Genomic DNA, 13,780 nt, shown 5'->3' with positions numbered 1-13,780 from the left:
GGGAGGGAGACAGGGAGGAAAAAGAGAAGGGAGGGAGGGAGAGAGAATAGGGGGAGTCTGGGAGAGAGAAGGCACTCAGGTGTAGTCGTCGCTTGGTATCCGTGGGGGACTGGTTCCAGGAGCCCCTGGGGATACCAAAATCCACAGATGCTCAAGTCCCTTACATAAAATACAAGGCCCTCCAAGTCTTCGGATGTGAAACCCACAGGTATGGAAGGTGGACTGTATAGTGAAATAAGAAGAGAAGCCACAGCTTTAGAGGTAACATCTGACAAACTTACCATCAATGTCCTGGCTACATTACAACCCAAGGTGCCAGCTCCGAGCAGCAGACACTTGACAGACACAACCTTGTCTAAGTCCAAAGTAGGGACCAATCTCCAACACATCAATTTGAGATTTAGATCCACTGATGACTCAGCTAACCTAGAAAATGAGAGAATTACTTATTTATTTAGTCAGTCACTCATTTATGCCCCAATCTTGTCCTTTTTAGATAGAAAGTAGCTGTATGAGAAAATAAGAAACAAATACTATGGAAATTAGTATCGAAGGAAAAGTAAAACAAAGCTTGAGGGTGAGCGAGGAGGAGAAAGGTGACCACACAGAACGCATGCCACCATTATCCTCTGCAATTGCACAGTGATGGGCCACCAATCTGATCCTGAGCTCCCAGCAGCCAAGGTGAAATGGGAAGCATGACCAGGTGTAGGAGTTACTGTGTCCAGGAATAAAAACACACCAGCCGCTTCTGAGGAAAGATTTTCCTAATACTGAAAACAGAGAAATTTCCGTCTCCTCAATAAAGGGGGTACTTACATCATGCCTTCAATACAGTACTGGTTTCTGTGAAATTTCTTATAATGTCCTTCAGTGTAGGCTAATGGACAAAATCAAAGGGCAATGAATAAAGAACTAAAAGGTGGTGTAGGTACACAGGTCTGAGAGTCTGAGCTTGAAGCAAGAACGAAATTTAGAATGTCTAGAGAAACATGAATTGTGTGTCCTTCAGGATATCCATCATTAATATTAATTCTCACAACCAAACGTAAATCAAGAGGCAGCCAAGAGTGGATTAACACTCGTCGTCAGTGTGAAGGCACCCCCTGACTGAACTGGGCAATGCTCTTGGCCTGACAGAACCTGGTGTGCACCCTGGAGAAAACGGCTTCCAAAGTATACCTTTTAGGGTCCATACATTCGCTGAGGTTCACCATCCTTGGTCCCATGCCTCCTTTCTGGTTCTTTTCCCATCCAACTGCCTTGGGACAATCTTAAGGCAAATCAAACAGTAAGTTTAGGGAAGGAGGGAAAACTAAAAAATAAGTCAAAGCAGCAAGATGGCTCACGCATTGATAAGCTTTTAGTTCACTTCTTTTTCAAGGTTTGCAGGCCCGAATTTGCATCTACTTGCCTCAGTTGCCTCATTTTCCTGAGCCACTAGGAATCTTGTTTAGAGACCCTCAGACCCAAGCACTGTCTTCCCGCAGAAGAGCTTCTGAAATAGCCCTGGTCTCTGGCCCGAGTTGCCTTAACTTCTGTAGTTACTGGAAGTTGCTCCAAAAAAAGAATGTATCTGGAGCGGGTCTAAGCCTGTGAAGGGCTTTCTACCTTAGGAAGACAAGCCAGTGTGACTGCAGCACACCTTCTGCTGAGCTCCCACCCGGACCTGTACCTCTCCGTTGAGCGCGCCCCTTCCGTTCCTCATCCTTACGTTACGCTTCCACCCAGCCTCTCAGTTCCATCACTGCGCCTACCTGTCTCCAGACCTCAGTGCAAGGGAATGCTCTTCTGTTAAGCTGCCCTCTCCTTTAGGCACATCCTTATCCATTCAGACTTTCCTCTCCTCTGACTTTTCCCTTTTCCGCGGACCTCTTTTAACCTCTGCAATGGGTGCCTCTGTAACTCCAATTCCAGCTGTTCTCAAAATGTGCTCCATGCAAAGCTCTGAGAGGATAAAGATCCCATGGCTGACGGGCCTGGGAAATGCTTCTGTACACCTACCTGTGTTCTCCACCTGCCCCACCACCACCCAAACCTGGAGCGTCACATCACACATGAGGGAGATAAAGCTCTGAGAAACCTGCAGTAAAGGAGCCACTTTGTCTGATTTGGCTTTGAGCTTCCCAATCTTACCTGGCTCTCCATTATCTCCCTCAACCAGTAACACCAATTAAAATCTCACAGGACACATTCAGGGTAATGCTGCTCTATTCCACTGTTGCAAAATCCTCTTAAAAATCTCAATTGCTTTGCAGAATACTTCTGCTACCTCCTCACCTTAATGGAAACCTGGCTTCCTTGGTGGAAACCTGGCTTCCTTGGTGGAAACCCGGCCTTGTAAATCCTGCTAATGGGGGCCACCCAGTCTTACACTCCCCACACCATGGGACCTCAGTCGCTCTCCCTTCCTCACTGAATTCCCAAAATTCACAATAAAGCCTCAACTCCTTAGCAGGGAATTCACTTAGCTACCTACTCTTCCAGCATCACCTCCAATATCTGCTTGAAATAACAGTCCCTGAAGGAACAGAAGCTCCTTGACTTAAGGTTAAGAGATACAGGGCTATGGCAGGAATTTTACATTGGTCTCTAATTGTACACTGGTTTTCTTTGGACATTCTCCTACTTTTATTTCTATCAACACCTCTATTTTCCTTTCCTTGGGAACTTTTTAGCTTTCAACCTTTGTTTCTTAAAATAATAGTGCTCAATATAATTATGGGACCTAGAGGTATTGATTTGCTTTACACAATTTTTTATTTCTGGGACAGGACGACCAATGGGAAACGAGGGGGTCAGTTATCTTCAAAAGCTACTTGGCTGGGGGTATCTTTCACAGCAAGGAGCCGAAAAACAAATGACCCTTCCTGTTTTAACTCAGGTGCTCTGGTGTGGTCCTTTTTCACATCACAAAAAATTAAAACTGAAATAATAGATTTGAGTTCTTAAAGAGGATAAGAACTCCAAAATCATTTTTCTGGGGGAAAAAAAGAGTTCAAACCAGTTACTAACTCATATTTTGTTGGATTTTCTTACTATTCTCATGTTAAATTTAAAAATGCTTCTCTAACACATGTACAGAAATTTGACAAGAAATTCAGAAACACAGTCTAGTACTATAATTAATAACTCCAGCCTCAGCTTTCTCCTGTTACAGATAAGAAATTATAAGACAAACACAAAATGTCATTGCAAATTAAAACATCTCTGTACTCAAGATGTTACAGCCATTTTAAGAAAATTAGATGTACTTTAAACTTACTGATAATTTTTTAAAATACTATAGGTGACCATAATATTTAGTCTATCATATCTGCTTCCACATAATCTACATCCATTAGACATACCCCAAGTTAACGAGAAAATATTTTTTAGGGGAAAGTTAGGCCCTGTCTTCCCCTAGCTGGACAAAGAGGAGGAGCACGTCAAGGACAGAAACTGAAAGCAGGGCTCTCAGCAGGGCTCTCGGGTGAGGGCTCCCACCTCAGCAGTGTCTGCTGCTTCCCTCAGCCAGCTGCTCCAACACTCTGTATCAGCAAAGGGGAGTGAGCTTGGCTGCACCACCAAGAGCAGAAGAAGACACAGGATATTCAAAATTGCATTTCTTATAACACTGTCATTGCAACTATGGGATGCCTCAGAAATATTAAAAGACACTACCATACGAATACCTTCAGTTCACATTACGATACAGAATAACTTTACAAAGTTTTATTTTTTATAAGGTTTTATTTACAGCTAAGAGGGAAAACATTAATTTACATGAAAAAAGAGGAACATCTACCTTTCTTAAACTAAATAATCTACACTCAATATCAAGCGTAAAGACTTGACAGCACTACTGCGCTACAGAAAACCTCTTTTTCAAGTGGAATTGCACGGTGTTTCCTGGGTTTGCCAGCTTCACCAAGCATCAGTGATATATCACTGGGAGCAGGGAGTAAGAGTAATTCAGTGACTTTATCTTTAAAAATGGAAAGAAAAGTGCCTCCCCCCAAAGGTGGTTGGCAGGATTAAGTGAGTGACATGTGGAAATAGTTGGTGGCCTGCCAGGTGGAGACCAGGCCGCATTACTGGTTAGTTCACGCTCACCTCATTCCCCTGGAGCTACCTTCCAGTGGCGGCTTAATGAAACATCACATGGGAGCTATTTTAGAATGTGCCAGAAGAGGGTGCTAAATCAAATGTATTAAATATCTAAAGACGGCAGAGAGGCGACAGATATTTTAAGGCTCTAAACTAACAAGTAAACAGCTTCTTCTTTTGCCTGACGAAGCAGAGATTTTAACACCCCTCACCCCCAAAACACACACTCACATTAAGGCACATGATCCACGGATTAAAGAAAGCAATGTTCCTTGGAACAATGCAGGTGCTGTAAGGCGCAAATTAAACCATGTAGGTATATAAAAGTACTCTGGACAGCAAGTAAGACATAGAAATCTGAGGGATCATCTTGGAAAGGGTTCTTGGCTATGGGTAAGATAGGAAATTACCATAAATTAGCATTTATTAAGCAACTATAATATGCCACCATTGCGTCTGTCTTTTACATAGGAGTCAGATTCCTCATAAGGGGTACTCCATGAGGTGGGTATTATTACCTTTATTTTACTCAAATTTGGGTATGTTATTCTGTCTTTGTGATGTGTACATAAATATAAATATATAAATAAATGCAGGTATCTATATCTACACACACACACACACACACACACACACACATCTATCTATATATATAACATTATCTGTGAGCCCAAGTTTCCTAACTTATGAAACACGGAGAACAGCTGATGCCTACCACACAGGATCAGATGAAGAATATTAAACGTGGAAGGAGAAATGGCACTTTTGCTGACTGGCTTACTATACGGAGATTAAGATCACACACAACTTTTTGTAACAAATAAATATGTAGGTGCATTAATACTTCATTCTTCCTGTAAGAAGGGTAAGGAATAAAGATTTTATGTTAAGCAAAAACAAAAAATAGAGGGGAAAAAAATTCTCAGGACTGAAAAAACTGCCTCTAGGAAATTTCCTGAGGACAATCTCTGCCTTTGTTCCTGTCTGAATAGCAGAGCATGCCCTCTGTTCCAGGGAAGAGCTCCTAGTGGCAAAGAGGTAGGAGCTGTACTTTTCTCTATCTCCATTGCCATTGTGAAGGGATGAAAGAAAAGTTAAACCTAATTTGGTTTCTGGTACATGGTAAGTATATGCATTCTCAAAGACCAGCAAGTTACCTGGGCTAAATGCCATTTCTGGAAGCTTCACTTCGAAGATGATGCTGTGGGTGACGTCTCTCACCCCCTGCAGAGTGCGGTCCCGGAAGCAGAGGACTTCAACAGACTGGAAACTGCTACTCCTGATGTCGGGCCCAGATTTTTATTTTTTATTTTTTTTAAGGAAGGAAAAGAAAGAGCTCACGTAAGAGCTTCGGCAAACCCAGGTGGAGAGGATTCAATTCATTGTACTTATGCCTCCCTGACACCCTTGGGGGATGATCTTAACCTCTGAGAGATTCTGAACATATCCACGCAGGCTTCCTTTGTCCAAGCGTTTAGAGGCTGAGCGCTGAACTGGCTATGATTTCTTTTTAGGTGAGTTTTATGTAACAATTTCACATTGCACATGAATATTTCTGACAAATGAATCTTAAATGCAGAAAAAGAAAAAAAAGCTCACAAGATATTAAAAAGAAACTCCAAGACAAGCATGGGTTCCTCTGATCCCCCTTCTCCCACCTGAACGTACAGTCTACGACACGGCAGCTCGGGCAGTGGTGAGGAAGCCCACAGCTCTACAGACTCCCCACCAGGACAAGCAAGTACAACACTCTCCCTCTGGGGATGATCTATAATCTAGCTATCTTTAGTGAACATTGTTATTCAAGTAAAGCAGACACAAAGGTAAATACCCAAACCCTAAATATAAAGGAGCTTGTCTCATGCCTCCTCCCAGTCAATAACCAGCCCCTTCAAAAGTAACTCTTACTCCAACTTCTAAGTCCAGACATGGGTTTTGCCTGTTTTGACCTTTACATACATGGAACCAGGGAGCACGTACTATCTCAGGTCCAGACTCCTTCACTCAACATTATGTTTTTTAAAATTCATCCATGTTGATATGTGTATCAGTAGTTCATTCAGATTCACTACAGCATCGCATTCCATTGCAGTGAATACACCACTATTGATTGTCCATTTCATTGTTCAAGGACAGCTGGGTTATTCCCAGTGTTTGGTTATTAAGAATAATGCTGCTATAAACATTCCCGTATATGTTTTGCTTGCATCTGAGTATTCATTTCTGTGCTGTATATACCCGAGAGGGAAACTGCTGAGCTATAGATATTTTTAACTTTGGTGGATACTGACAAACAGTTTTCCAGCAGTGTTTGAGGGTTCCAATTCATCCACATCTTCGACAACACTTGGTATTCTCATCTTTTTAAACTCATTCTGGCGAGTATCTCATTATCTGGTGAGTATGTAGTAGTATTTCATAATGGTATCTTATTATCTTTATTAATGAGTAGTATCTAGTTATACTTCATTTCCTTGATGACTAATGATGTTGAGCATCTTTTCAAATGTATATTACCCTCTGTTTTATTTAGTCCAAGGTTGAGAAAAAGGGCAGATGGTAGCAACAGGAAAATCCTATCTGAACCTGACTCAGATAGCTGAAGGGAGGGCTAGAGAATTTCAGGATGGGGACCTCCAGCTGTTGGCCCTGCCCTACTCTAAAATATCTTTAGGGCTGTATGGTCGGAGTCTGAAGCTCCATAACAGACCTGCTTAGAGGCTCACCACTGATGGAAACTGGATCATGACTGATTTATTGATTTATTATCTGGTTTCTACGCCAGCAGTGAAAAAAATCCATTTGGGAAAACAGAAATATAGATATAGTTAGGCACAATGTCAAAAACATATAGACAAAGACAGACACAGACACAGACAGACACACACACACACACACACACACACACACACACACACACACGTAAATACCATCTGTGGGCTGCTAGGACCAAAAAATTCCTCAAAGGCCATCCAGGGTACTGGGCTAAGTTACAGGGATCATATACACCAATAGTTATCTGTGAACAGAAAAGATTTTCTGAGTGAGGCAAGTATCATGTCACATTCACAACACAAACACTGCTAATCCCTCCTCTTTCCTATTTATGCTCTTTTGCAAAAGCATCAACAATTAGACACTTGGTGAAGGGCTAGAGGCAAGAGAAGAAAGCCAAAGGACCTCACACCAGACAAGAGAACTTCTTGATGGCAGGGGCTGTCAGATTCTTCTCTGCACGTCCCCTGTGCCTCGCATTAGGCCTGGCAGAGAGTAGGAACTAGATACATTCAGAAGGAAGAAAGACTGAAAGGAAAACTGGGAGGGAGGAAGGGCAGTCAACTGTCAGGGCTCACACAGAGAAAATCCTCTCACAAAGAGACATCATCTGCGAAAATTGCTAATTTTCATGTAATGAGAAAATCAAGGAAGGGTCACTACCATTGTAAATCCAGTGAGACCAAATTAAAAAGCCGGATGTCTTTGATATTGCTAACATATATTTCCTCCCATTCCTCCCTCCTCCAGCTCCCCCAACCCTGATCTCCAACTGGAAAACTCAACTGAACTTCAAACACCATGTCTTCAGTGAAGACTGCCCCTGGTGGAGGTTATCACCCTGTCCTCTCTGCTTCCATATCCCTCTGTACGATATACATAACATCTTTCACTTTTTCTGTCTCCTTCCTCTCAAAAGACAATGAGATCTTGATTTCTAAATACCATTCTCCTGCAAAAGGAAATCAGGGCTCCACGGCTACGTGGCTAATTCTAGGGCTGCAGCAAGGAAAATACAAGATGAGCCTGAAGCACCTTCTACACCAGAAAGTAAGGAAGTGCTCAATAAACAGAAGGACGGTGGGCATGTCAAGTGGGCACCCGAGACACCTGAAAGAGCTCTCAATGGCCAAGGCGGGGACAATCTGATCAACAAAATAAATAACGTGGTATTGGATTATAACCTAAAGTATAAAACAAGTATCTATGAGTCCATACTGATATAAATGATGAGATAAATAAATACGAAGGTGAAGGGACAAATCTTTCTTACAGAAGATTTCCAAACAACATATGTAGATACCTCCCCCTCCAGGAGTAGAGCTGAATCGTTCTCCTCCTTGAGTGTGGGCTCGACTTAGTGACTCGCTCCCAAAAGAAAAAAATAGTAGTTTTGCAGTGGAGAAAGCTGGCAAATTCTACCTTAAACAAGTGATCAAGTTCAAGACCATCAGGGATGCCATGTAAGTATCAGGTAGCTTGGATATAATGATGACAAGGGCACTTCACCTTAGTGGTATTCTTTCCAAAAATAACCCCATCTAATATAACCCAGCTAATCATAAGTAAACATCAGACGAACCCAAATTAAGAGGCATTAGACCAAAATAACTGAACCAGTACTCTTCAAAACTGTCAAGGTCAAGGACACTAAAAACAACAAAAGTCTGAGGAACTGCTACAGACCAGAGCTGATGAAGGAGACATGACAACAGAATGCATCTGGGATTCTCCTGGGTGAGAAGGTGAGAGCATGGTCTAAGAGACAGGTTCCTATGAGAAGCAAGAGAGCCCTGAGAATGAGGCCTCTAGCCTAGCGCTCCCTCTGAATGGAGACACTGTCTCCCTGGAGCTCTTCTGGTCCAGCTGGCCACCGCCACCACGTGGGGCACCTTTTTATTTTGTTCCCCTCTATCGATTGTGACAGAGGGCATCTGCCAGGCATACTATATGATTAAGTAATCACTGCTTCAACTTCACATTTTAAAAAATTCACCAAAGGCATTTACCTCTCTGTTATCCAGCAGAGAAGAGAAGAGAAGAGAATGGCCTGACGCAGTGAAAAAAGCACTGGCTGGGGCGCCAGCGGGCATACGTTCTAATCCTGCAGCTAACTGATTTTAAGACCTTGGGGAAGGTCTTCCCTCACCTGTAAAATGAAGCAGTAAAATAATTTCATCTCAAAGGATTCCTTCTAGCTCCAGAATTATAGAGCTTTATAGACCATTAAAGAGAAAAAAAATCCTATATAGCTTACAAAACAACACAGTCTCTATTAAGGCTCAATCTTACCAGGTGTCTAAAGGCTCTTCAATTTTTATTTGGGAAGAACCCAGATAGTATCAATCCAGGAAATGCCATTCATATAGAGATGCTGAGTTTCAGTTTTCAAGTATGACTCCATAAACCTAGGCTCTTATCTAATGTCCTGTCACTTACTCTCATTTGGCCTTCAGCAATTTACTTCACCTCTCTATGCCTTAATTTTCTCATCTAGAGGGTAACTCTCACCTGCACTTAGCACAGAGACTGGGAGCAAGACAAGCGGCTCAACAAATGGTAACTGTAACAACAATAGAAATAAACTCTATTGTGGTAGATTGACTGACGTCTTTGTTCAGTTCAGTCTATCACCCTTACACAGTTACCTACCTTCAGTTTCAAGGTTATCTTTTCTTAACCAGCAGAGAAAAAGGAGGCTAAGTTCTAGTTTATCAAATATTCTCTGGATCTAGGTTTTACCATCTGCAATTGTAGAGTTGGGACCAAATGATGTTTAAATTATATAAATTAGAACGTTACTTTAGATACCACAAGTGGACGCCTAATTTCAAAGAATGAGCATATTTCTGCCACTAAATACAAAGGCAATGAGGCAGGAAGGTAATAAGAAAAAGAAAATCTTTTTCGAGAAGACCAGGAATAAATTTCTTAGAGCAACCTGACCTAAAATGAGCTACAGAGAAGGAATGAACCACTAAAGAGAAATTTATCACTTACTCGTAAAGGGAGGTCGGCTTGAAAATGCCTTAAAGTAACTCTCCTACCCACATGAGGCACGCTTGGGTACAAAGAGCGAGCACCCGGACTGGAAAATGACAGAATCCATTCGACACTAGGCTGAATACCATTTAATTTTCCTTTGATGATTCAAAAGTGACTCCAAGATCTTCAAGTGCTTTAGGAACCAAATCCGGAACCTCAATCATTGTAGGAATTAGTCCACACAAGGCTGGGTAAGCCAGTTTAACTATATGGGTAAACAGATTTTATAAATGGCAGTCAGAAATAACCATTGGCTTGGAGATCTGGATTCTAGAACTGGCTTTGCCACAAATTCATTGTGTGAACTTGGGCAAATCTCTTCCTTTTACAATACATCAGCAGAAAGAAACAAAATGTCATTGCAAAAAAACCCTTTGTTTAGAAGGTTTATGAAATAAACACTCTTTTCTCCTTGGCTGAGGGCATACAATTCATTGAAGTTGTTCAGTAATGATCTGGCTACAATCCACCCAGCAATTTGCTGAAAAAGTACAAAGTGAGAAAGAAATGAGGGCAAAATTGTCAACTTGAGTGTGTGGAGAAATTTCCACACTGATGCCAAAAAACATGCTTATCTGACAAATGGCTGTCTATTACCCAAACACTCAATATAACGGGAAATGCACGAGGGAGATTATGTGTCTTAAAAGTATAGGGAAAAAGTTCAGATATCTAATGCACGGCGATGTCACAGATGGCTGCCAAGATGCCGAGATCACTAAGAGAAGAAAGAGCCCCGCTAACAGCAGACCAATTATTGCTCCTTCGCTATTTATTGCTCTTGTCCAAAGATTTTACAGCCCTAGAATTAAAGGCTAATGCTGTCAAAATTACAAAATATTTCCCAAACATTTAATCTTCAATAATTGCTCTGAAGAAAGAAGTAAAACTCAATCAAGCAAGCTTTCCTTAAGGACTGGCAACGGGATAGTGACAGGGGCTGTTTCAGTGTAACCACCAGAACTGCTCCAATAGTGCAGTGGCCCCGTGACCCAGAGTGGAGTCATTTCTTTGAGGGAAAGGAGAACTTAAACAAGGCCCATTTTCAGCCAACCAAATGTGTGGCAATGTACAGAACGTTCAATGCGGCAGGAGAAAAAGTCGGCGGCTTGTGGCCACAGTTACTGCAAGCAGTGGTGCTAGAGGGGCCCCAAGGCTTGGGAGAGCCGACCGGTCCAATCTCTCCCCAGCTCCGCAGCCTGTGACTTCACACTGGGAGCCCGAAATGGGCCACGGTGGGAGAGCTGAGACCACAGAAGTAAGCAGACACTACAAAATCAGGGTACCCCCATCGCCAAGAGCCCGCTGTCAAACATTTACCAGCACACAACCGATTACAAACCTTAAAATGTTCAAACTCTTAACCCAGTAATTCCACATCTAGAAATTTTTCCTAAGGAAATAAATAATTCAAAATACAAGGGGAGGGGAGTATGGGATTTCATGCACAAAGAAGCTCCTAAAAGTGAAGAATTATGAGAAACCTAAAAGTCAAAAACTTGGTAAATACATTATCATACAAATTTATTAAAAAGGATGTTAATGTAGAGTTTCATATTATGCTAAAATACTAAAATAAAACAGAATATAGTAGAATCTTAGCCTTTAGAAAAATGCACATAAGATTAGAAGGAAATACACAAAATGTTTACTTAAAAAAAATTCCAAAAACTTAATTGAAGAGCTTTGTGAGATTTTAAAAACAGAAAGATATAGCTGGACATAAAAATAATGAATGGAACCACACCAAGTGCAGCTCATTTATCTGCCAGTATTCTCGAAGTGGGCACACAGCACTGTCCAAACTCTACGCGATGAGCTATTCGTGAGTCCTAAATCATTCACTGGGTCTCAACTAGCATTTTTCAAAAAGATAGAATAGGATAGAAAACAGAGTGCATGGCCCCTAGCAAAGTATTATTTTGTGAAAGTTTTGCTTCAGTTTTCTATGCGTGTGTATATACATCTAAAGACACACATAAATATGATTATTGAATCATAAAGCAACAGGTATTTTTAACTACAAGTAACAGTCAAAGGAGTTTGGCATTAAGTGATCCCCTAGTGATCACCTTTAACAACCGTAAGTCATCCAAGAAACGAGAAGAAACCAACCAAAGATGCACTTGCTACTCAGCTTTACTTTAGAGAAAGCATCATTAGTGAACTGGTCAAACCTTCCTGGATGCTCCGGGGCCTTCTGAACCGGTTACCCTGCAAATTTCCGGAAGGGCTTCTCTTGCAGGCAGGCCATGCCTAATTTCTCCAGGTTTCTGTTAAAACCAAAAAGGCAAGAAAGTGTGCCTTTCTTTGGTAAAGGCAAAGTTGGCTGCCTGACTCAGGACCTCAAAATTTCATCTATATAGAATAGCAGGAGATGGAGGTCAGTCCACAGAAAATCATTTTCCTTTGAAAATGAAAGCTGACAAATGTATTCTAAGAAAATACAATGAGAACAGTTATAACATGTGATTAAAACCTAACAAAGCCTGTTTATATCCATCACCTCTTAATTCTCACAACCATCTACGAGGAAGACGGGGAGGACACTGAGACTCAGAGGTCACAGCCCACGAGGTCGCAGGTGGACCCAACGTCTGGCCTTGCTACTCTGTCATGTCGTGCTGTGAGCTACCGATAAAAACGTGGATGTTCTTTTTCCCACTGTGGGAGGCATTCTGACTATAGGAGGTAAGATAATTCACATGTGAAGGGGCCGCCATTCCCCAGACTCATTTCCATTCTCCTTACCTATAAAATGAGAACGATACTACTCACTCTGCAGGGTGTTGGAAGGATTACTGATACCACGTGTGAGTGACCAGCTCTGTGCTGGACACACAGTCAGAGCTCAGAACGTGGTAACCGCAGCCGCTGCTGACTGAGTGGACAGTGCGCCCTCTTCAGGGACAGGCACCCACTCCCTCCCAGCGAGCTGGGGCTCCAGACCTGAACAGGCAGTATCTCCAGATGCAAAGGTCCCAGCTCTGGCCGGGAACAGAGATGGGCCACCCACCTCCAGATCGCAGCAATCCCACAGCCTTCTCTCCCCACCGGGGCAGGCTAACTCCTGTCCTTCCCTTCATGTTCCTCTAAATCAGGGACCCAAAGAGGATCCAGGAATGCGTTTCAGTGTTCTGTGGATCCCCTGAAGTTAGATATTAGACGCTTATTTTTTGGTGGGCAAGGATTGACTGCTTCCACCAAATTCTCAGAGGTTATACATTTGACCATCATCCCTTCCTCAAATTAAGAACTACTGCTCTAAATTACCCACAACAGATCACACACCTCTCCCATAATCTGTCTCCTGTCAGACCACCAAGCACGTCTACGACTCATACTACATATTGACTTCAGGTGCACAGACAATTTGGGAAAGACTTTATAAGCAACATAGCCTTAATCAGAGAGCAAAAGACCATATAAAGAGACACTTATAATGAGCCCTACTAGGCGTAACCTACCGCTTGCTGAAGGCCTCCTATGTAAGGGGCACTGACCCAGGTACTTCACATATGTGAGCTCCAATCCTCACAACTCATGCACTCATGCCCTCAGTCCCCCTCTGTATTTACACACCAGACATAATACTACGGGATGTAGATGCAATGGTGAAAAATGAGACAGGATACCTGCCCTCATGGAGCTTACGCTGACATGGGAGATGAAGATCAAAGGTCACTCAAGAAAATGTACAATACAATTGTGCTAAATATTACAAAGAGGAGCCATACAGCGCTATGAGAACCCGTTATGGGCAGAATAAACCTCTTTACAGAGGTCAGGGAGGGCTTCCCCAAGGAATCATGAGTAAGTTTCAATCTGAAGAAAGAGTGAACACTTCACTGGGCAAAGGGGAGGTGTGGAG

The 13,780-nt window shown here is 42.3% G+C and overlaps 1 protein-coding gene across 8 annotated transcripts in view; it reads right to left on the bottom strand.

Moving 5' to 3' along the window:
- ATG7 (autophagy related 7) overlaps positions 1 to 13,780 on the bottom strand; it is a 326,752-nt gene that overhangs the window by 187,277 nt on the left and 125,695 nt on the right. For 7 of the 8 annotated variants that reach the window (XM_059940379.1, XM_059940378.1, XM_059940376.1 and 4 more), the window contains exons 8-12: positions 12,087 to 12,182; positions 7,020 to 7,108; positions 5,247 to 5,368; positions 1,183 to 1,273; positions 282 to 426 (exon numbers count right to left, since the gene is read on the bottom strand). In XM_059940379.1, the coding sequence (XP_059796362.1) occupies positions 282 to 426; positions 1,183 to 1,273; positions 5,247 to 5,368; positions 7,020 to 7,108; positions 12,087 to 12,182 (543 nt within the window). The remainder of the gene's footprint in view (positions 1 to 281; positions 427 to 1,182; positions 1,274 to 5,246; positions 5,369 to 7,019; positions 7,109 to 12,086; positions 12,183 to 13,780) is intronic. The other variant, XM_059940380.1, reaches the window with a different exon arrangement.

Source organism: Balaenoptera ricei, chromosome 11, assembly GCF_028023285.1.
Source record: "Balaenoptera ricei isolate mBalRic1 chromosome 11, mBalRic1.hap2, whole genome shotgun sequence".
Taxonomy (NCBI): domain Eukaryota; kingdom Metazoa; phylum Chordata; class Mammalia; order Artiodactyla; family Balaenopteridae; genus Balaenoptera; species Balaenoptera ricei.
The sequence above is the reverse complement of the archived record's forward strand: the minus strand, read 5'-3'. Positions and strand labels throughout refer to the sequence as shown.